Source organism: Mus caroli, unplaced genomic scaffold (genome assembly GCF_978045245.1).
Source record: "Mus caroli unplaced genomic scaffold, Mus_caroli_1 scaffold_13, whole genome shotgun sequence".
In the NCBI taxonomy this organism is placed as follows: Eukaryota; Metazoa; Chordata; class Mammalia; order Rodentia; family Muridae; genus Mus; species Mus caroli.
The window spans coordinates 44,396,913-44,418,875 of NW_028227268.1; the positions used below are offsets into that span (position 1 = coordinate 44,396,913).

Sequence of the window (21,963 nt, forward strand, 5' to 3'; positions counted from 1 at the left end):
ACGCCTTTAATCCCAGCACTTGGGAGGCAGAGGCAGGCGGATTTCTGAGTTCAAGGCCAGCCTGGTCTACAAAGTGAGTTCCAGGACAGCCAGGGCTATACAGAGAAACACTGTCTTGAAAACCCAAAAAAAAAAAAAAAAAAAAAAAAAAAAAGAACTTTTACTCATCCCAGAGTCCCAGAGAGATGGCTCAGAGGTTAAGAGCACTGTCTGTTCTTCCAGAGGTCCCAAGTTCAATTCATGGTCTACAACTACATGGTCTCTCTCAACCATCTAAACTGGGATGTGGTACCCTCTTCTGGCCTGCAGGCATATATGTTGGTAGAGCATAAAATCTTAAAAAACAAACTTTTACTCTATTTCCTGAAGACCAAGAGATTTGTTAGAGGGAGAGAAGAAAAGGAGTTTTCTTTCTTTCATTTTCTTTTTCTTTTTTTTTTTGTGGGGAATGGTGGTGCCAGGGATTGAACTCATTAATCCAATACCCTGACACTGAACTGCATACCTAGCTCAGGAATTTTCAAGGATGATGTCTCTATGTGACAGATAGCACATGCCTGTAATCCCAGCACTTCAGGCAGTGGCAAGAGGACAGAAAAGTAAAAAAATTCAAGCCAAACTTGGGCTACACAGCAAGACAATCTTAAAAACAAAACAAGACAGCAGCAGTGATCACACTCAGCATTTAAAGGTGTTTGCTGCCAAGCCTGGTGACCTCTGTGTACACATGCACACACAGACATACAAACATCTTTCTTTTCTTTTTTTTTTTCTTTTTTTTTTTTTGGTTTTTTCGAGACAGGGTTTCTCTTTACAGCCCTGGCTGTCCTGGAGCTCACTTTGTAGACCAGGCTGGCCTCGAACTCAGAAATCCGCCTGCCTCTGCCTCCCGAGTGCTGGGATTAAAGGCGTGCGCCACCACGCCCGGCCTTTCTTTTCTTTTTACATTAATGTAATAAAAATTAAAAAGAAGCAGCAGCAGCTAGTGAGATGGGTCAGTGGGTAAGGGTACTTACCACCAAACCAATGGCTTGAGTTGGATCCTCTGAACTAATATGGTGGGAGGAGAGAACCGACTCCTGCTAACTGTCCGCTCACTTGCACACATATGTAACCACCAACCCAATAAATGCAACTTAAAAAGAGCAGCTGACACAACTATACCAAGTGAATATATCATAATGACATACACAGTATGAACACAGTTAGAAACTTTACCAGAATTTAACTCTCACCCCCAAGGAAATACTATTTGGACTCAGAAGATAACAGGTGAGGACAGGCACATGACGGTAGGGCCCACATGACAGTAAAAGCCATGATACTATATTGTTGGACTTCTAAAGTCTCCAAAACGACTAGAAACTTCTGTTAAGCCACCAGTAGTCTATTTTACCCACTGCAATTGAGACACTAACATAACTGATAAAAGAGACTGTCAAACAGTACCTCTTCAGTGGTGCGATTGCTGTGCCGTTGGTAAGTAAGGGAAGACAGGCTCAATAGGTGGGTCTTTGTGATCAAGGGATCAAGGCAGTGGTCAGCGTTCTCTTCAGTGGGGGAAGCCATCAGATGAACAGTCACCTGACTTAAGTCACTCACCATCTGGGTCACACTCCACTCAGAAATAAGGCGCCGCATCACTGTGCCAGCTGAAAAAAAAAGCAGCATATATTCCATGCAGAATGTTTGAAAGTTATGTGAGAAGAGGAGAACGGAACCAAGAAGAAACCCAAGGAACAGACTAGGAGAAACAGACCCTCTGGCCTGACCTTGAGGTATAAGCCGCTGAGTTCCCCGAGTGAAGACATGGCCCTGATTGCACTCAATCTGGATGCCCCGTTGCTGGGCAAAGGAAGCCCAGTAATGTACCTGATAATGAGAGAGACAAAAACTGAAGAAAGGATGGCAGAAGAGAGGACTAAGATTCAACATATTAGAAAATAAAAAGCACTAAGAAAGGAAAACCCAGTTAACTACTGTTAGATGCTGAGTCTAACCTGTAGCTGGGGAAACAGTGCAGTATAGGAAAGCTGTTTGTAGTGCTGGCCAAGTTTCTTCTTGCTGGGCTTCAAGTTATTAAACAGTTTTCCTCTACAGATAGGCCTTGTGATGCTAGTCCAAGTTGCCCAGAAATTCTGCATCCAGCGCAGGGTACTACTATACAGCAGAATTCGGGGCTGGGATATTGCTACAAAGAAAAGGACAGACACATTCAAGCTGTGGTTGACACAGAGGTGAGGGAAGTGCTTCCCTAGCTTCACTTTTAGAGATTAAAAAACCCACACACCCTCCTCATATGCAGTGTCCCCAGCACTTCTTTCAAGGATCTAAGCTCTCTGCTTTCACCTACTGCCATGGTCTAAATGTTTGTTCTTCCCCCACCCGACTCCCTACAGCCAGATATTTAGGTTAAAATCCTAAACTCCAAGGTGATGGAATTGATGAGGGAAGCTGACAGCAAGGACAAAGATCTTATGATATTGATGACAAAGGGTGCACTTCACCAGACAACTTCCATCTTTAACTTCCTAGACTATACAACTTTGAGAATATCCACTGCTCATAAGCAACACAACTTATGGTTTTATTGTTAACAGCAGTCCAAAACCACCAATTCTCTTGCAAAGGTCCCAACCTAAGCTCTGTTCTGTCCTTCTGTCCCATCCCTCTTTCACTCTAAGTGGTCAGTACCCAAGCCCATCCTCCCACTGTCCCAGGCCCAAGTCTCACTCCCACTATGGCGAGTCAAATCCATCTTGATGGAGAGATTGAGGTTCTCAGAGCGGAAGGCCCGGTAGGAGTCATGGAGCTGGCCCAAGGGTACCTCAGGCAGGAACTCTGGGGCCCTCAGAGTGACACTGTGATGATCATGAGGATTCCCGTGGCACAGCCACTGTAGGTCCAGTGTCATGCAGAGGTCAGGCAGGTGAAGGAAGCAGCAGTCGTCATACCTGCCTCACAACGGAGCCCCAGCCCTCAGAGACTTGGTCACTTGCTCCCCTTGGCTCTTCCCCTCTCCCCCACCCCGACTCCCCCATCCAGTTAAGGCCCCCACCCTGCACTCCACTCACTTAGAAGCTGTTCTTACGTTGACATCCAGGTCCCCTCTGAACTCAAACTGACCAGGTTTCCAATGAAAAGAAAGGTGGCTCCACTCCCAGTGCATGTTCTCAGTTGTATTATAGGGGTCCTACAATGACCCACCCGAGCCCAAAGAACGAGGGTGAGCTACAGACAGACAAAAGACCAAGCTTTCTCTTCACACCCCACATGCTGTGCAGGTCCCAACTACACCATCCCAACAAGGAAATGACTCCACGGAGCCCCTCACCTCAGTGGCCAGCTGATGCAGGTTTGCTTGTTCAATATCCATATGCCAGTCCCCATGGAACAGAAGACGGCTCTTATCCCACCAGGGCAAAGGTGGGCTGGGGTCAGCTGAAGGCTTGGTCAAGAGGTCCACACACTGACCAATCAGTGTCCAGGCTGGATCCCAACATGGGCCCCACACCACTGTGTACTGGAAGATTTCCGCTAGGGTAGAGGAATGCAGGCTTACTACAAAGCACCTCTCTGGTCTTCCTTTGCTCCAAAAGGACCTCAGATTATCGTCTACCCAAGGCCCATAAATACCCCTCAGCCAAACCAACTGCTTCCTTTACTCACAGTGGAAGTCATGGTAAAACTTGAGTGGGGGCATGTTTCTTTCTACTGCCACGTTACCCCAGGGAAGCCCCAAGTGCAGGATCTGACGTCGACGGGAGCATGGCTGGCCACTCTGCTCAGTGCCCGCAAGTCGACCCATTAGCCGCCAGTCCCGGATCTCAAACAGGTACCGTGGATAGTCTCTGATCCGAACTATTATTAGACAGCAGATGAACACTGGTTGTTTACGTTCACACATGGTTTCCCCCCCTTGCTTGTTTTACCCATCTATAGTCAATCTAGAGAACAAGGGCTGGCAATTATGTAGCAAAGATAAAACAGGTCACAGAGACCACTAGGCAAAGGTGAGGGACAGAGAGAACATGAAATTCAAGAGCCACAGTAGCCTCACAAAAGCCTGTGCTCATTAATATGTCAGCAGAGTAGTTTCAGGGTGGAAATCAGGAACAAAGAAAGGAAAGCAGAGCTGTCTACTCAAACCAACTGTGGTTCCCAATACAGCCGAAACCTAGCTCCTTTGCAATCACTCAGAGAGCTCCCTGGCACTCACAGGACAGATACCAGGCTCCACGAATAAGATGCACTTACCCAGAAAAGTTTTGACATTGCACTTGAGCATACGACACCACTGAGTGACAAGATCCATTCCTTCAGCAGGAAAAGGGCTTCCAGGATCAAGTTCTCGAACCTGCTCTATCACGTGCTCGGGCCCATGAAAAGATGCATCTGCTAGAGCCACCAGCTCTAGCCCTGCCAGGCTCCAAGTGAGCAGTGCACGGCGCATGGGTGTGTTGCCATAGAGACGACGAGAGCGCTGGATGTAGATTTCAATGTTTTTGCGTTCCAAAGAGGCGTAGAGCTCCTCAATTTTCCGAGCTGGCAATAGCTCTCCATGCTGCTTTCGCAGGGCAGCCACTTTGGCATCTAGCAACTGCAGCCTTTTGGCACTCTCCTTACTTTCATCCTTCATCAGTTCGTAGTTATCATGAAGTTTCACCTCAAAGATGTCATCCAGGAAAACCCAAGAAAAGTGCTGAACCTTTAGGAGTAAATCAGGTGGGAGAGGGGCAGGGCTTGGAGAAGCCCAAGCATGAGTTCCTCGATGCAGCCCCTTTAGCCATTTCTGAACTCCCACAGCCTCATCCAGAGTTCGAGAGAAGTCATATTGATAAGGAAACTCCACTGAGACTGATCCGAGGGAAAGAAGCCAAACCCGATTGCGGAGGGTCTGTAGTGTAGGGAAGGGGTTCCTGTGAAGGATCATCTCTTCTAGCTCAGGCAGAAGCTGCACCTCTACCTCCTTCAAGTTGAAGATGCTATTGCCATCAAAGCCAGCAGCCAACTCGGGACAGTAAGCCTGCAGTGAGCCTCCATGCCGGTTCAGTGACACACTCTCTGCAGCCAGGGTAATGAACTTGTCCTCAGCCACGAAAGCTGTTAGCTTGGCAGTGCTCACCTCCAGGGTCAGGGTGAGCAGCCGCCTAGGCAGGGATGACTCAGGGAGATGGTCTTCTGGCTCCCAAGTGGACTGTGGAGTGTTTAGTGAATGGGATTCAATAATCTCAGGAAACACAGTAGCTCGTAAGAGGTCTCGGCACTGTAGAGTGGCCCTGACATGTTGGTACAGGTACATGTGATCTGGGGGGCTCCAGAGTAAAGTCAGCCCTGCACCACACTGAACCTTTAGGGTGTAAGAAAAGAATGTAAGTCACTATGACTCAGGACAGTAGAAGTAACAGGACTACCACACATGCCTACCAGGTTCATGAATTATAATTCATAAGTCCTTCCTAAGAAACCACATTAACTACTGCCTTGTTGGTTCCCCTTAGCACTAAAGTGCTAAGTTAATAGTTGTCATTTGTCTCACACTTATGAGCACTTACACTTTTGGATTTTCTTCTAGTAGATTCTAAAATGCCTTATAAGTTTGAGGCATATGTTTTCTTTGGTAGTTACCATACTAAAACTAGCATACACACATTAATAATCATTTTGCTTTATGTTTCCACATAGAAGTTACCATTCAATGAACACCATCCATAAACAAGTACAACTTGAAATGTTTCGTCAATGAATTAGATGACCTGAGTCCTAAAACACAACGTAAAGTACTAGCCACACAGTATAACACAGCAACTGACTTACTATGAATATATGTCCTGGGCATCCTGAGAGACAAAGTCAGTTCTGAATAGCTCAAGGGATGAGAAATTGAAATACCAAGACACAGGGCTGGTGAGATGGCTCGGGGGATAAGAGCACTGACTGCTCTTGTAAGTCCTGAGTTCAAATCCCAGCAACCACATGGTGGCTCACAACCACCCGTAATGAGATCTGACACCCTCTTCTGGTGCGTCTGAAGACAGCTACAGTGTACTTACATATAATAATAAATAAATCTTTAAAAAAAAAAAAGAAATACCAAGACACAGATGTTCTCTTAAGTTCAGTCTCTGAAACGCAACCTCCTCAGTTTCCTAAGGAATGCCTCCCTTCTCCTATGAAAATCCCATACCATCTGCTACTCTGTGGAGAAAGACACTGGAAATCCTCCATTATAAGATCCCTTCTAGCCTTCTAAGGACTTCCATAAGTGTCTTGTGTGTCAGTATGGATGGATATTAGAGGGTAACTTTCAAGAGTTAGTTCTGTCTTTCCACTCCTGGGAACTGTCAGGCCTGACACCAAACATGTTATTTACTTAAAGAGCCATCTCTCAGGCCCTCACCTCCCCCGACCCACAGATTTATGTGTATTACTTACATGTACACAAAATAACATGCTAAAGTAAGAAGTCAGAACCCCGATGACTGGAGCTATGGGGGATTATGAACCACTATGTGGGTGCTGAGAATTGAACCTACAAGTCCTTTACAAGAATGAAGGTAAGTGCTCTTAATCACTGAGCCATCTCTCCAGCCCCAACTATTTTCTGTTCTGGATTTTTGTTTTTTGAGATAGTTTCTCTGTATAGTCCTGGCTCACCTTGAACTCACAGAGATCCACCTACTTCTGTCTCTAGAGTCCAGGGGTTAAAGGCGTGTCACCACCACTCAGCCTCCCACTTGTTTGGTTTTTTGTTTTTGTTTGTGACAAGGTCTCTCATTAAACCAGAAACTTGCTGTTACAAACCTGCTGTACTGTGTGACCAGTACTTTTACACACAAGGCCTGTGAGTCTCATGATCCACTTGCTCCATCCTTCAATGCTAGAGCTACAGGCCTGGCTTTTCCATGGGTACTAAGAGTCTGAACTCAGGTCCTCTGTAGCACTCACAGCAAGTACCCTTAACTGCTCAGTCAAATCCCACCCCCCCACACACGTATATCTATGTGTGTGTGTGTGTATATATATATATGTCATATATTTGTGTGTTATATATATTACACACACATTGAAACACTTATAATTAAAATGATTTATCTGCTATCACCTTTAAAATGACCCCAGAGCTTGGGGTAGGGAAAGCTAAAATGGGTACAGCTGCAACAAGATATTTACAAAAGAGAATTTATTGAAGCTGGAAATATGAAAATTTAAATGGTCTCTATTTTGCATGTATTTTTAAAAACACAGTAAAATGATTAAAATCTAAGAAGTAAGGAAAGATGGACACCAGCTGTCCTTTTCCTTTATGTTTCACAACATTAAAAAAAAAAAAAGAATGCTTTAAGTGATCCAGTCTGGCCCATAGCCCTAAAGCATTACCTCTAGAGAGCGGATGCTGCTGTGATAGGTGAGGGAGAGCATGGAGAGACCCAGCACTGGCGTGGGGATGTCAGGAGCCTTGCAACAGGGCTGCATCTTCTCTGTGACTGATTTTACTAATGCAAGCACAAGTCCTTGAATCCCCACAGTGGAGGTCTCAGCACTACCCAAGACAGTCAGTGTGTCCAGTCGTAGCTCTGAAGCACCTGGCATCAAGAAACCAAGACATTCTAAGTTCTGAAGTGACAACCTGTCCTTTGTCCTTTCTTATCCCTTTACTGTCTTTAGTCCCAACACTTGCCCTAAGTGATTCCTAATGTTAGGAAAACTTTCTCTTCTCTTACCTAACTAAATCTGGCAAAGTCAATAAACTTTCTCAATGTCTACAATTATCCATACATCATTTACTCCCCAGAACTATACACAAGAAAATAAAAAGCTGGTTGCATGCCTTTAATTCCAGCATGGGGAGGCAGAGTCAGGAGAATCTGAGTTTGAGGCCAGCCTGGTCTACTTCAGTTCTAGAACAGCCAGGGCTACACAAAGAAACACTATCTTGAGGAAAAAAAAAAAATCAAAAGACACACCACACAGGCCTCAGCCTCTGATCATACCAAGGTTAAGTTTTTCCCATTGTGCCTTTTTTTTTTGGTTTTTTCGAGACAGGGTTTCTCTGTGTAGCCCTGGCTGTCCTCGAACTCAGAAATCCGCCTGCCTCTGCCTCCCGAGTGCTGGGATTAAAGGCGTGCGCCACCACGCCCGGCTCCATTGTCTTTTTAAAATACTTCCTTCTTCAATAGATACTAAGAAGTAGCACAAAGTTTGTCATTCAAGCCTTTCTAACGTTTTTGTACCTCTAACAAGAAGGCTTCCCAGATAATAAGCTTCCTTAATGAAAAGAAGAATTTCAGCAGACTTCTTGTTCCACTTACCAACCAGTACAGAAAGAGTGAACAGGTTCATGTCTTCCACCTTCAAGTCTACCTTCCACAGTAAGGTCACAGATTCCCCAAGTGAAGATTTCCTAGAGACAGCTGACTTTTCAGATTGTGGAATCACCAAGGAGAGGATTCGAGACAGACACTGGGCACAGATGTCTGATATTTCTACCTGAAGTCCTCGAATAGTACAGTCAAGAAAGAGAGTATTGGACTGGGTGCTGGACAAGCCCAGGGGCTGGTTATAACTTCCCTAGAAAAGAAAGGAAACCCACTGAAACCACGCCGATGCAGTTAGGATACCCTGGTGCAGCCCCCACACCAAGGGCACACTCAAGCCTCAGACGCATGTCAGGACAGGGAGCTCCTCGGGCCCTGACTCACCACAGCATCCACCTACCTGTAGTGTGAAGGAATCCAGAACAAGTGCCTCGCCCCAAACATGCATATTAGGTGGATGTGGTGCCCGCTGAATGTGGGAGTCACTGCCCACACGCCAGCAGAGATGATCTACAGTTAGCACTGCCCGCTGATGGATGCTTTGTGGCCGGAGGTGCTGGTAGTCTGAAACACAAGGTAAGGAGGTAGCCAATTAAGGCACCGTGGCCATGAAACAGGCATAGCTATAACCAAAGGGCAAATCCTCATTCCCTTCCCATCCCTGAGCCTTACCCAGGGAGATGGAATTGAACCCCAAAGCAAAAGGTGGTGTATCTCCAAGCTGAATGGAAATGCTGACATTGGAGACTGAGGTGCTGAAGATAATGGGAGCCAGGATCTGAGGGAAGGTTCTGCACAGGGATAAGACTGACATCATTATAATAGCCACTTCCTGCCAAGGAACAGAGTTCTCAGACTGAGAACTCAGAGTTGACAGTTTAGTTTTGGGCCTGGCCACAGCTACAAAGTAAAGTGCTGTTCTCCCCATGGTGTTCTGAAGGAACAGCAGAAAGACATGAAGACAAAGTTTAAAAAACAAAACTGCCCCGCAGTGGTGGCGCACGCCTTTAATCCCAGCACTCGGGAGGCAGAGGCAGGCCGATTTCTGAGTTTGAGGGCAGCCTGGTCTACAGAGTGAGTTCCAGGACAGCCAGGGCTACACAGAGAAACCCTGTCTGGAAAAAAAAAAAAAATCAAAAAAAAAAAAGGACAAAATTACAAAATGTACACATTGACAGCCAAATATAACGAATAGGGCAGCATCACAGGGTTCATCCTAGTCACAAGAAGCATCCCTTACAAATCCCTTTCTGTGTGCAGAGCAACACACACACCCACTCTGCACAGCTCACAGCCCAGCTCACAGTCCAGGGCAGGTGGGATGCTGTTTCTCACCCCAGTCCGCTTCTCTTATGTAAGTAAGGCACTGTGCTGGGTACCAAGGATGAAAACATAAAAATGACATCCTTCTCGAAAAAACAGAAAAAAAAAAAAAAAAGGTATCCTCATACCAACAAAGGATATAATCCCTGTAACAGGGAAGATATATATACAACAGGTTTGCTTCTGAAATGAAGATGTACGGAACTCAGACAATTAAATCTATAGTTAACACAAGATGTCACTTTATGGCTAAAAAGAGTACACCTGGTGAGAGGTAACTTAAGACTCACCTTTTCTTCCTTTGTTTAAGATTAGGTGAACTGGCTCCTTGGGTCTCCAGTGCTAGCATAAGCAGCCAGTGAGAGAACTCCTGGTGTCGGTAATGAATGATACAGGTGTTCAGAACTAAAGAAGCTGAGAGGTCGATGGTGGTCACCTGGGAATGAGAAGACCCCAAGTATGGGTTTTATCCTCAGAACTGGCCATGCATCAACATGAAGAGAGCAGACATAGGTTCTTGGCAGCTACCTGCACATTAGCCTTGAGGGAGTTGAGGCAGACAATTCGTTGGCGACTCTGAGACAGCAACAACCCGTCTGTAAGAAGCCAAAGAACAGATGAGGGGAAGCCACAAGGTATAACTAGGAAAAGGACAAGTGCAGGCAAAAGATGAGAACACTGCCATCAACACTTTGAGTCAGGGATATCTCATCTTCTCTCCTTCCACACACAGTGATATTAAACCCAGTAGGGCACTAACACAGAATGCCTGGTCCTCCCATCTCTTAGTACCAGTAACCCCTTCCATGAACCTTCCAATAGGAGTTCAGTGCTCATCTGTGCCATATCATAGTTTGCTGTGAAGCTTCGAAGCGGCAGTTGGTCCTCATCACGGTGGTACAGGAAATGCAGCAGCTTCAGTGTCCAAGTCAAGTGCCTGAACCAGAGAGTCCATGTCAGAACCAGCTGGCATGCCTCTCCTTGCTCTCCACAGACAGGCTCAGGGAACACTAAGACTAGCCATGGGATCACCCTCAGTCTGGGTGGGTCCTTACCGTTTTTGACTGTTCATAGACAACACCACACTTGTGTTTTCCATCTTCACCTTGACTTGGTCTGGCAGCCGCTGGAGGAGGTACAGGCCAGGCAGAGTTGGTTCAGCAAAGTTCTCAGTCAAATCTGGAAATAGGAATGAATAATATACATGAGAACCTGATTAGTCCTTAACATTCTCAAATTCTCCCAGCCCTGCCCCTCTTCAGTCAAATCCTCACATACAGGAAGGTAAAAAGATAAGCAAATGCCTAAGTGGGTACAAGACCCAAAACATCACAGACCCAGGTATCTGATATACTTCTGTTCCCAGACTCTAAAACGCTAAAAGCATAAACAGTAAGGTGAATAGTAAGGTATAATGGAGAAGATATGGACTTAACTGTCAAATAATTTACACTCACTTTCACTAACTATAAGACATCAGCCAAGTCAGCTAACTAAAATGTTCTAGGCCTGTTTCTTTAGTTGGAAAAGAAAAAAAAAAAAAAAGGTAGTAATGATACATAAAACATGCAGTGCTAACTCACAGTAACCACTAGATGTAAGTTCTTTGACTCAGAACACGGAAATACCTACTTCCTCTCTCTCTACCTAAACAAAGGCCATTGTGTCTAATGATTCACACCTCAACAAGGGGCCAAGTCACTGGTTTTTCTACTTCCAAAATAATCCCCAAGACTACAGCAGGCAAGAAACTCAATGACCGAGGCTTTACCTGAACAAGAAACAGATTTGGAAATCTGGCCTGGGCCATGACACAGTAGCTGACTATGGAAGAGACCTTCATGCAGCTCAGCATGGAGTGTCCACACATCCACAGTGACAGCCGTCAGATGCCAACTGCTGACGCTGACCTGTAGGCGCAGGTCCAGGGCCAGTGAGAGCTCTACCAGGCATGTGTCCTCCTGTGAAGGGAGGTTTAAAGTTTTAGGTCAAATTGGAATGGTCTGGAACCAGTGTGGTAGTTCATACCTATAATCCTAGTACTCAAGACTAAAGCAGGAGGCCCACCATGAGTTCAAAGCCAGACTGGGCTACATATCAGGCAGCCATAGCTACACATGACAAAATCGTCTCCCACAAAACAAACAAAGCTACAATGGTTAGGAATACTGGTTGAGCATTGCCTTAGGAAAAACCCTTAAAGGCACAGAATCTAACAACACAAGAACCCTAAGCTCCTTCATACCCATGCTCAAGAGGCCATGAAGCCCCCAAATCACCCTGATGCACTCACCAGCTGACCACTCTTCAGGACTTTGCTATTGATCTTTGATAGGTTCACTTTACAGATGAGACTGGGAAAGAAAGAAAAAATTAAAAGCATTTAATCCAGGGGTGGTGGCATAGCTCTTGAATCCTAACACATAAGAAGCAAAGGCATGGGGGCTGGAGAGATGGCTCAGTGGTTAAGAGCAGTGACTGCTCTTCCAGAGGTCCTGAGTTCAAATCCCAGCAACCAATGGTGGCTCACATCCATCTGTAATGAGATCTGATGTGCTCTTCTGGTGTGCGTCTGAAGACATACATATAATAAATAAATCTTTAAAAAAAAAAAGAAGCAAAGGCTTGTAGGGTCCTGTCAGTTCAAGGACAGTCTGATCTACATATAAAGTTTTAAGAAACCCACGGCTTTATAGTGAGACCCTGCTTCAAAAAACAAAACAAAAAACTCTTGACCCCTTTCCTCGCTACCTCTTAATTAATCTGTTGGGTAGAAAAAAACAGGGCAAGCAGAACAGCCAGTCTTGGCTTCTCCTCAAGACTGCACAGAATGAAAACCTGCACAGAATGAGAACCTGACATGTAGATAAGGAGGCTTCGACATTCAGTTTCTCTCAAGCAACTCCAAACAGGGATACTATCAGCCTCTTCTACCTACCACTCACCTCTTCCCATCACTGTCCAAAAGAAATCTGCTTCTACTGATCTGGATGTGCCACAAGGACTCAGAGGTAGCCACCTTAAGAACCATGATGTTTATGGCATCGACATGAATGGAGAAGAGCTGGAAGGATAATAAAGATAAGCAATAATTAATGTAAAGGCACCACTCGTCCTTTCCAGCTGAGAATGGAGATCTTAGCTTTTATCCCTCCAGATAGTAAAATAATCCCCCACCGGATCACCCATCCTCCCCAGTCCAAAGCCAGCCAACCATCTCTGAAATGCAGTTGAGCATAGCAGAAGTGGGGCCCGAGAGATGGCTCACTGAATAAGAGCACTGGCTGTTCTTCCTGAGATCTCGGGTTCAATTCCCAACCCCACAGAGCAGCTCACAAGTGCCTGTAACTTCAGCTCCATGGCAACCAACACTCTCTGCCAGCCTCTTTGGTCAATGCGCAAGTATCCTCGCGTGTGTGCACATGCACGCACACACGAATATTTAATTTTTAAAAAGAGTAAAAGTAATCTCACTTGGCAGAAGATCTTCAACAAGGATGGGCTGAGGGATAGTTCCTTTTGCTCCACCTCTGTGTTCTGAGAGAATGGGGCAGACAGGCTAGAAACCTTCTGTAGATCTGTCCTGATGCGCACTTCTCCAAAGCACAATGCCACATAGTGTCTGCCCAGAAGAGAAGCCTCATTTTCATCTGGTCCATCCCTTTCAGAGCAATCTCCTTCCCTCCCTCACACCCTCTCCCAGTCCCATAATAGCTCAAATAACAGAGGAAGTTGTTTTCAGCATGTCTCACAAAATAGCACTTGGACTAATAGGAGACTCCAGCAAGAACGTCCCTCCCACCTCGACTAAAATGTCTCCGTAGAAGAATTTTACTGTCAAAACTCAACCTCAAAATATTCCTCAAGGGCAGAGTAAGGACACAAGAGTACTCACGGCAGATCATGGCTAAGGAGTTTGCTGGAAATCCACAAGTTGTCAATTTCCTAAAATGACAGGAAAGACAGCCGTGTACCTGGTTGCTAGGAAGTCAATGATGGGCAGGTTTATGAACCAGCAAAAGTCCAGAGTCCCAGGAGAAGGGAGTTCTATTGGTCCTCTTTCCCTGGTTTCTCTGATCAACATGGCTATCCTGCTCATCATGATGATGTTAGCTGAATTTGCTTAGCAGTTCTCTTTTTATGAACAAGTTGCCACCCTATTTCCTCTCTTAAATTAGAACAGTGAGTTTGCTGTTTCCTGTAATCTTTCTCTGTTTTCTTTCAGATCTTTCTTCCATACGCTGGATACTCTGTGTCATTTGTTTGGTACTAGATACTAAAGAGGACCCAGCAGATACCAGGCTCTACCACTGAACCACTATTCCAGCTCATTTTAATTTTGAGAGAAGCATTCACTAAGTTGCCCAGGCAGAGCTTGAACTTATAATTCTCTTGCCTTGGCCTCTTGAGAAGCAAGAATTACAGGTTTATACCACCAGATCTAGTACCATAAACACTTGAAACGACTTGCATCAATTGCAGAGTCCTCCAAGTAGCTCCTAAGATCCTCTTAACAATAATAATAATAATAATTAATAACAACAAAAACAACAACAACAAGGGTGGAGTTAACTAGGAAAACTACCCATGAAGGAAGCTAAAGTTTGAAATCCCCATCCAAACCAACACACACACACCACACTCCCGCCCTTCTCCTCTCTCTCTGTCTCTCTGCAATTCCCGGAACTCACCACCGTCTGCTGGTGCTGCTGAAACTTAAGACTGACATTCTGGATCCAAAAAAATCGGAAGGAGCCAATCTTTAGCTCTGCCTGCAACTTGCGCTGACACCACCTGGTGGCCAACCGGACCACAAGCCACCTGCATAAAAAAACAGTTGGATTAGAAGACCCTCTCCCCTGTTTAATTCTAGAAAGGCCTTGCAACGGGTGGGATCCTGAAGCCGGATTTTTCTTAGGATCTTTACGATTTTCCTAAAATATTTCTCTAGTCATACTCATTTAGGCACAACAACCAGGACTACGGGCCCCTAAATTCAAACAAAACTAAGCAAACGAAACTCACCCTCTAAAAGTGGTCAAAAAAAGAAAAAATAAGCAAAGAAACCCTCAAATCTTTAGAAACTCAAAGTAAAAAGAGGTCCTCAAAAGGCAGTCAAAGTGAAGGCAGTCGTGTTAAATACGTCATCGCACACTCCTTAGAGGGTCCCGGTCTGCGTCCCCACCCTGCAGCCTTTCCGAGAAGGCAGAGGTCACTCTCGGGACTGCTCAAACACCGCTCTGCCCTAGCCAGCCAGTCCTCCCGACCTCTCTGCAGGGCGCGGCTGCAGGTGCCCTTCGCAATCTGGAAGAGGACACGGAGGCGAAAGGAGCAAGCAGGAAAGGGAGACCACCGAGGAAGGCCCCCTTCCTCACACGCAGACACTCGGTTCCCGGACTGGGCATTGCTTCGGGCCCAGCCTGATGCTTCAGCGCCCCTGCCCCCACCTCGCTTCCCCTGGCCTCGGCTGAGCGCCCCCTCCTGCTCGCGCCCCCTCCGCCTAAGGCGCCCGACCAACCCGCGCCTCCTCCAGCCGGTCTTCCTCGTCCCCCCGACCCTGTGGCGAGAATCCCCTCACCGGCCTAGGAAGAGTGCGCTAAGCGCAACCAGCAGCAAGACCAACAGCGCGGAGAGAAATAGAGGCATTTAGGTCCGGGTCCGGCCCGGCCTGGCCCCGACCCCCGCCATGCCGGGCCCCGACGCCGGAACCGCACAGCGCCGCGGCGGGCTTCGGCCGCGCACGCACACGCAGGGCGAGGAAGCGTTGGTGAGCGCGCGCGTCTCCCCGCCCCGGCGGCTCATCGACCAGCCGGCTGGCTCCCTCCACGACCCGCCCCGACTCGCCCCAACACGCGCGCGCGTGCGCGAGCCCTGAGGGCCGACCAACGGCTTGCGCGGAGTGGAGGCGTGGCTCCGGGGAGGGAGGGCGGGGCGGACCGCGAATGCGCGGTCCTGCCCACTACGCCTAGATTGTAGCCTGCGCGGCACGCCGCGGAGCTCCGGGTTCGCGCTGAGGCGGGGGTCGGAGTACGCACGAGCTCGCCCGGCGATGACCAGGATGGGTCATTTCCACCACTTTGAGGTTCCACTTCCAAAACGCATTCCCTAGGCCATTAAGACCCCCGCCTGGGGCTGGTGAGATGGCTCAGTGGGTAAGAGCACCCGACTGCTCTTCTGAAGGTCCAGAGTTCAAATCCCAGCAACCACATGGTGGCTCACAACCATCCGTAATGAGATCTGACTCCCTCTTCTGGTGTGTCTGAAGACAGCTACAGTGTACTTACATATAATAAATAAATAAATCTTTAAAAAAAATAAAATAAAAAAAGACCCCACCTGGCTGGTGCCAGGCGTGGTGGCGCATGCCTTTAATCCCAGCTCTCAGGAGGCAGAGGCAGGCAGATTTCTGAGTTTGAGGCCCAAAGTGAGTTCCAGGACAGCCAGGGCTATAAAGAGAAACCCTGTCTCAAAAAAAAAAAAAAAAAAAAAAAAAGTTATGTGTCTGTAGGTCATAAGTGATCCTGTCTGAAAAGATTACAGAGGAAATTAAGAGGTAATTCAAAGACATCAGCTATCTATCATCCCACAAGAAAACCAACTTTGTTTACTGTCTGAATACTGTTCCAGATAGTATCTTCTTTTTTTTTTTCTTTCTGAGACAGGGTTTCTCTGTGTAGTCCTAGCTGTCCTGGAACTCACTTTGTAGACCAGGCTGGCCTCGAACTCAGAAATCCACCTGCCTCTGCCTCCCGAGTGCTGGGATTAAAGGCATGTGCCACCACGCCCCGGCCAGATAGTATCTTCTAACATCCTTCAAGGGGAGAGCCATTCTGTACTTTTAGGTTTGTATGATTGTGTATAGCACCACCCAGAACAGGGTGAAATATAGAAGTAGTGAATATTGTTCTACCCTTTACAGATTATCTGGGAAGCAATTTTAATTACATGAAATACAGAGTTCAAGGTCAAATCAAGCCAGAGTGAATTTTACTTTCTTCATTGTTAAATGAAGGAAGTAGATAAGGTCTGTTATGATTATTCTCATGAGTCAGTGTCTGACTAATGACTTACTAACACAGTATCAGATAAACACAGTACCAGATAAAGAAATTCAGATGGTTCCAAGGTATTATGAAGTATTTTGTGTTCTTGGTTCTCAGGTCCTAATCTGCATATAATTCTTCCAGATTTTACTCAGGTTTTTTTTGATTGGCCTCTTCAAATAACAACTTCAAGGCCTGTGAGATGGCTCTATAGGTAAAAGCACTTGCTGGCCCGAGGAATTGATTTCCACCCTCAAAATCCACAAACTATCCTCTGAACTACACACACCGGTTAATCTTCAAAATCTGTAGCCTTTTGTTCAAGTGTGGTTTCTCAATGTTCAGTTAGGGTCAAAGAACTCAATTCAAGTCAATGAGGCATCACAACACATTTCCATACTGGAATTCATCTTTTGGGTGTCTCTCTGCATGCAGCAGGGGTGGCAGAGTAACAATGTAACTAAGGCAAGATCGGAATCAGGCTCACCGGGACTCAGGAACTAGTATTGGTATATACTCTGGAGTCTGACACCGAGCAGTTTATTTTAGGCACATTTAAACACAGTTTAATTTGGAAGGAAAAAGTTTTCTTCTTTTTGTTTTTTCCTGGCTGTCTTGGAACTCACTCTGTAGATCAAGCTGGGCTTGAACTCAGAAATGCCTGCCTCTGCCTCCCAAGTGCTAGGATTAAAAGTGTGTGCCACCACTGCCTGGTGAAAAAAAGTTTTCTGATGGTACTTAACCCTGTTTGTGCAACAAAACTTAAAAGTCATGTTTACATCAAAAAGACGGGTTCTACTGACTGAGAAACAATGTTCAATATGAGGGTCTAGGAGGAATGAGATGAACATAAAAGACTGTGGGAGTCAGAGTGGCCTGGCCCTACAGGTAGCACAGGGGTTACCTAGGATGTTGCAAAGTACAGGAGACCTCTTCCTTAAGAAAAGGTTCTATTGACTGAGAAACAATCGTCAAGATAAAGGGCTAGAGAGGAACAGTCTGGGATAAACGCAATAGTCTGGGGGATTTCAGTGTGGCCTGGCTCTACAGACTGCACAGGTTACCAGGCTATCAGCGACATGCATTTCCGGATTTCTGGGTGGAAAACAGGTATAAGTCTCCTCTGTTAAGGAGACAACTCTGCATGTTTAAACATTCCTGGTTTCCCAAGTGCTTATTATCTGTGACACAAGAATCTTGTGCTCTGCTGGACGCAGTGGCGCACTCCTTTAATCCCAGCACTCAGGAGGCAGAGGCAGGCTGATTTCTGAGTTCGAGGCCAGCCTAGTCTACAGAGTGAGTTCCAGGACAGCCAGGGCTACACAGAGAAACCCTGTCTCAGGGAAAAAAAAAAGAAAAGAAAAAGAAAAAGAAGAAAAAAGAATCTTGTGTTCTCCACACATCTTTTTCAATCCCTTCACTCAGCTACAATGGCTCTGCTATCAATTCCTTTCTCCTCTCTCACTCTGAGATAACTCGCAGCTTGAAACGTTGATTCGTTTTCTTTCTCTCTCTTTCTTCTTTCCTTTTTTTTTTCTTTTTGAGATAAGGTCTCAGTATGTAGCCCTAGCTAGTCAAGAACTTGATATGTAAACTAGTCTGGCCTCAGACTTGTAATGATCCTCCTACCAGTGCCTCCTGAGTGCTGGGATTACACCAATGAACCACCATGACCCCATTACTTTTGAGTCAGGTCCTCCCTATGTGGCTCAAACTGACCTGGAACTCATAATCCTCCAGTCTCAGCCACCTAAGTACTAGGATTACCTCTGAAATAGCTGATCAAGTTCTCCCAGCAAGAAGTCATCCAAGGGGCTAGAGAGATGGCTCAGTGTTTGAGAGTACTGACTGCTCTTCCAGAGGTCCTGGGTTCAATTCCCAGCAACCACCTTGTGGCTCACAACCATCCGATGGATGCCCTCTTCTGGTGTGTCTGAACACAGCTACAGGGTACTCATGTAAATAATAAATAAATCTTTAAAACAAAAGTCACTCCAAACACTTCAAGATTAATAAAGGGAACTGTCTTTAATAATAGCTGGAGCACCAGCCTTGAACATGGATTCTTTAGTGTATAAAGGTTTGACCTATGACATTGCACTGATGCATACACTTTCATCTGTAAATCTCTTTTAGTTTCCAGACACTTTGATTACTTAAACATGTTTTACAGAAATAAAAACTGCAGGTTTGGTTGTTTGGGTAAAGTGGGGAGACTTACAACATAGAGCTATTGTCACAGCTCTCTCCAGACAGACTGGGGCTGATTTTCTTTCTTTCTTTCTTTCTTTCTTTTTTTTTTTTTCTTTTTTTTTTTTTTTTGTTTCTTTGTTTTTTTTTTTTTTTTTTTAGGAGACAGGGTTTCTCTGTGCAGCCCTGGCTGTCCTGGAACTCACTCTGTAGACCAGGCTGGCCTCGAACTCAGAAATCCACCTGCCTCTGCCTCCCCAGTGCTGGAATTAAAGCCCTGTGCCACAATTGGTGGAGGTTTTTTTTTTTTTTTTTAATTGTTGTTTTGTTTGTTTTTGAGACATAGTTTCTCTGTGTAGCCCTGGCTGTCCTGAAACTCTCTCTGTAGCCCAGGCTGGCCTCGAACTCTCAAAGGTCCATCTGCCTCTGGAGTGCTGGGATTAAAGGTGAGGGTCTTCATACAAGTTTTTCACTCCCGTTTTCCCCTTCCACCATCACTTCATGACTTCTCTACTTGGTTCTGAACAGATACAAGGACTCAATGCAACAATAGTAGGATGAGCCAGGAAGAGCATGGAGGGGCGGGGATGGAGTTCTTTTTTTTTTTTTTTTTTAAAGATTTATTTATTGATTATATAGTACACTGTAGCTGTCTTCAGACACTCCAGAAGAGGGAGTCAGATCTCGTTACGGATGGTTGTGAGCCACCATGTGGTTGCTGGGATTTGAACTCCGGACCTTTGGAAGAGCAGTCGGGTGCTCTTACCCACTGAGCCATCTCACCAGCCCCGGGGATGGAGTTCTAAGGCTTGGTTTGAATTTACTGAGAACACTATTTCTTTGAAAAGGAATTATAGTTTCTTAGAATTATGGGCCATGCCTACCACAGAACTGATTATCTGCAAATATTCCACATCAACAATTTAAAGCAAAATTTCTAAAATATAAAAGCCCCCCACCCAAAAAAAAAGCTGGGTGGTGGTGGTGCATACCTTTAATCCCAGCACTCGGGAGGCAGAGGCAGGCAGATTTCTGAGTTCGAGGCCAGCCTGGTCTACAAAGTGAGTTCCAGGACAGCCAGGGCTATACAGAAAAACCCTGTGTCAAAAAAAACAAACAAAAAAATTAATAATAATAGTAATTAATAAAATAAAATTAAAAAGCTTGTAGAAGGGCTAGAGACATGGCTCAGTGGTTTAGAGCACTGGCTGTCCTTCCAGTGGATACAGGTTCAATTCTCAAAACTCACATGGCAGTTCACAGTTGTCTATGAATGGATGCAACCCCTTCACACAGACATGTATACGGCGACTATCAATTGTACATAAAAATTTAAAAAAAAAAAAAGAGCTTGTAGTAACTTGCATGTGGTGGTATGCACATTTAATCCCAGAACACAGGAGTCTGAAAAAGTGGGTTTCTGTGGTTTTGAGGCTAGCCTGGTTTACATAGGACCAGCCATCTATCTGCCTGTCTCTCACATATACACACACAAAGCCAGAGGTGGAGAAAGGGCTCGGTGACTAGGTTGAGCTTCCAGCAGCCCCAGTTTAATTTCCAGCACACAGCTCACAAGCACCTGTAACTCCAGTCCCAGGGGTCAGCTGCCTAGATGTCTTCTTCTGGCCTCTTTGGACATGTGATACACAGATATACATCCAAGCAAACACTTTATACATAAAGACTAAAAAGCCTGCAGTCACTGAAATTCCACCAGATGGCAGTCAGTTCTGTTCATCACTGTCCAGCCTAAGAATATAGGAGCAAAGTCTAGAATTAACTGGAACAAGAAAGTTGAAAATGAGGTGGCAGAGGAAGGACAACAAAATCTTATAAAAGGAAGAAGCTGCCCTTTAAGAGCTAAACACACTGTGGTACAGGTAAAAAGACCAAGGCAGTACAGGTAAAAAGACCAAGGCTCCCACCCCAAAAAGTACCTACTGCTTTCCAGAATGCAGGTGGCTACTCAGTTTTTCTCTCCCACACTGTTGAAAGTGTATCCACCCTGTGAAGAGTCTGTGATGTTTAAATGAAGGGTCGTCAGATGGTGCCTACATTAGTAGTGAACTAATGTTGGTTTTGGTAACCCTAAGTCCTTTTCTCATCTACATAACAGATCCTCGGGAAGACATGACATCAGCTAGATACGATGTTGAACTCTGTGAAAGTCTTCCTCACACATGGTCAAAATTTAATAAAGACGTGCTGGGGAAGAATTGCAGGCACAGAGAGCAAAGGGTTATATGGAAATAAACCTCTTAAAATGGCCAGCAGTGAAGATTCCTAGCACCTTAAAAGTCTTAGGGGGCCAGAGAGATGGTGGTTCAGTGGGTAGGAACACTGGCTGCTCTTCCAGAGGTCCTGAGTTCAAATCCTAGCAACCACATGGTGGCTCACAACCATCTATAATGAGATCTGATGCCCTTTTCTGGTGCATTTGAAGACAGCTACAGTGTACATAGATATAATAATAAATAAATCTTAAAAAAAAGTCTTAGGACTTGAGAATTAAGCAGTCAGATCATGAAATAGCCTGCTTAATAAATGACCACACAGCCTTTTTCCCTTTCTGCCACCGCCATGCCATCCAGACTGAGGAAGACCCGGAAACTCCGGGGCCACGTGAGCCCCGGCCACGGCCGCATTGGTAAGCACCGCAAGCACCCAGGCGGCTGCGGGAATGCTGGAGGCATCACCACAGGATCAACTTTGACAAATATCACCCAGGTTACTTTGGGAAAGTTGGTATGCGGCATTATCACTTGAAAAGGAACCAGAGCTTCTGCCCAACAGTCAACTTGGATAACTGTGGACGTTGGTCAGCGAGCAGACGCGGGTCAATGCAGCAAAAACCAAGACTGGAGCTGCTCCCATCATTGATGTTGTTCGATCAGGCTACTACAAAGTTCTGGGCAAGGGAAAGCTCCCTAAGCAACCTGTCATCGTGAAGGCCAAATTCTTCAGCAGAAGAGCTAAAGAGAAGATTAAGGGTGTTGGAGGTGCCTGTGTTCTGGTGGCTTAAAAGCCACACCGGAGGTTAATTAAATGCTAACATTTTCCATGTGAAAAAAAAAAAAATGACCACACAA

General features: G+C 45.7%; 1 protein-coding gene and 1 pseudogene across 2 annotated transcripts in view; one reads left to right on the plus strand and one right to left on the minus strand.

Annotated features, from left to right (window-relative positions):
* Positions 1–15,436, minus strand: part of Bltp2 (bridge-like lipid transfer protein family member 2) — a 29,182-nt gene extending 13,746 nt beyond the window's left edge. Inside the window, exons 1-23 of one of the 2 annotated variants that reach the window (XM_021178263.3) lie at positions 15,220–15,436; positions 14,333–14,462; positions 13,537–13,586; positions 13,116–13,263; positions 12,587–12,705; positions 11,935–11,995; positions 11,413–11,602; positions 10,697–10,820; positions 10,454–10,578; positions 10,170–10,237; positions 9,932–10,077; positions 8,991–9,109; positions 8,719–8,882; positions 8,313–8,571; positions 7,381–7,586; positions 4,258–5,350; positions 3,670–3,861; positions 3,335–3,537; positions 3,075–3,193; positions 2,734–2,954; positions 2,001–2,191; positions 1,773–1,872; positions 1,450–1,652 (exon numbers count right to left, since the gene is read on the minus strand). In XM_021178263.3, the coding sequence (XP_021033922.1) occupies positions 1,450–1,652; positions 1,773–1,872; positions 2,001–2,191; positions 2,734–2,954; positions 3,075–3,193; positions 3,335–3,537; positions 3,670–3,861; positions 4,258–5,350; positions 7,381–7,586; positions 8,313–8,571; positions 8,719–8,882; positions 8,991–9,109; positions 9,932–10,077; positions 10,170–10,237; positions 10,454–10,578; positions 10,697–10,820; positions 11,413–11,602; positions 11,935–11,995; positions 12,587–12,705; positions 13,116–13,263; positions 13,537–13,586; positions 14,333–14,462; positions 15,220–15,287 (4,299 nt within the window). In that variant the 5' untranslated portion in view covers positions 15,288–15,436. Of the gene's footprint in view, positions 1–1,449; positions 1,653–1,772; positions 1,873–2,000; positions 2,192–2,733; positions 2,955–3,074; positions 3,194–3,334; positions 3,538–3,669; positions 3,862–4,257; positions 5,351–7,380; positions 7,587–8,312; positions 8,572–8,718; positions 8,883–8,990; positions 9,110–9,931; positions 10,078–10,169; positions 10,238–10,453; positions 10,579–10,696; positions 10,821–11,412; positions 11,603–11,934; positions 11,996–12,586; positions 12,706–13,115; positions 13,264–13,536; positions 13,587–14,332; positions 14,463–15,219 lie in introns of those variants that run through there. The other variant, XM_029483293.2, reaches the window with a different exon arrangement.
* A 6,003-nt stretch (positions 15,437–21,439) lies between these two features.
* LOC110306030 (large ribosomal subunit protein uL15 pseudogene) lies at positions 21,440–21,952 on the plus strand (annotated as a pseudogene).
* The last annotated feature ends 11 nt before the right edge of the window (positions 21,953–21,963 follow it).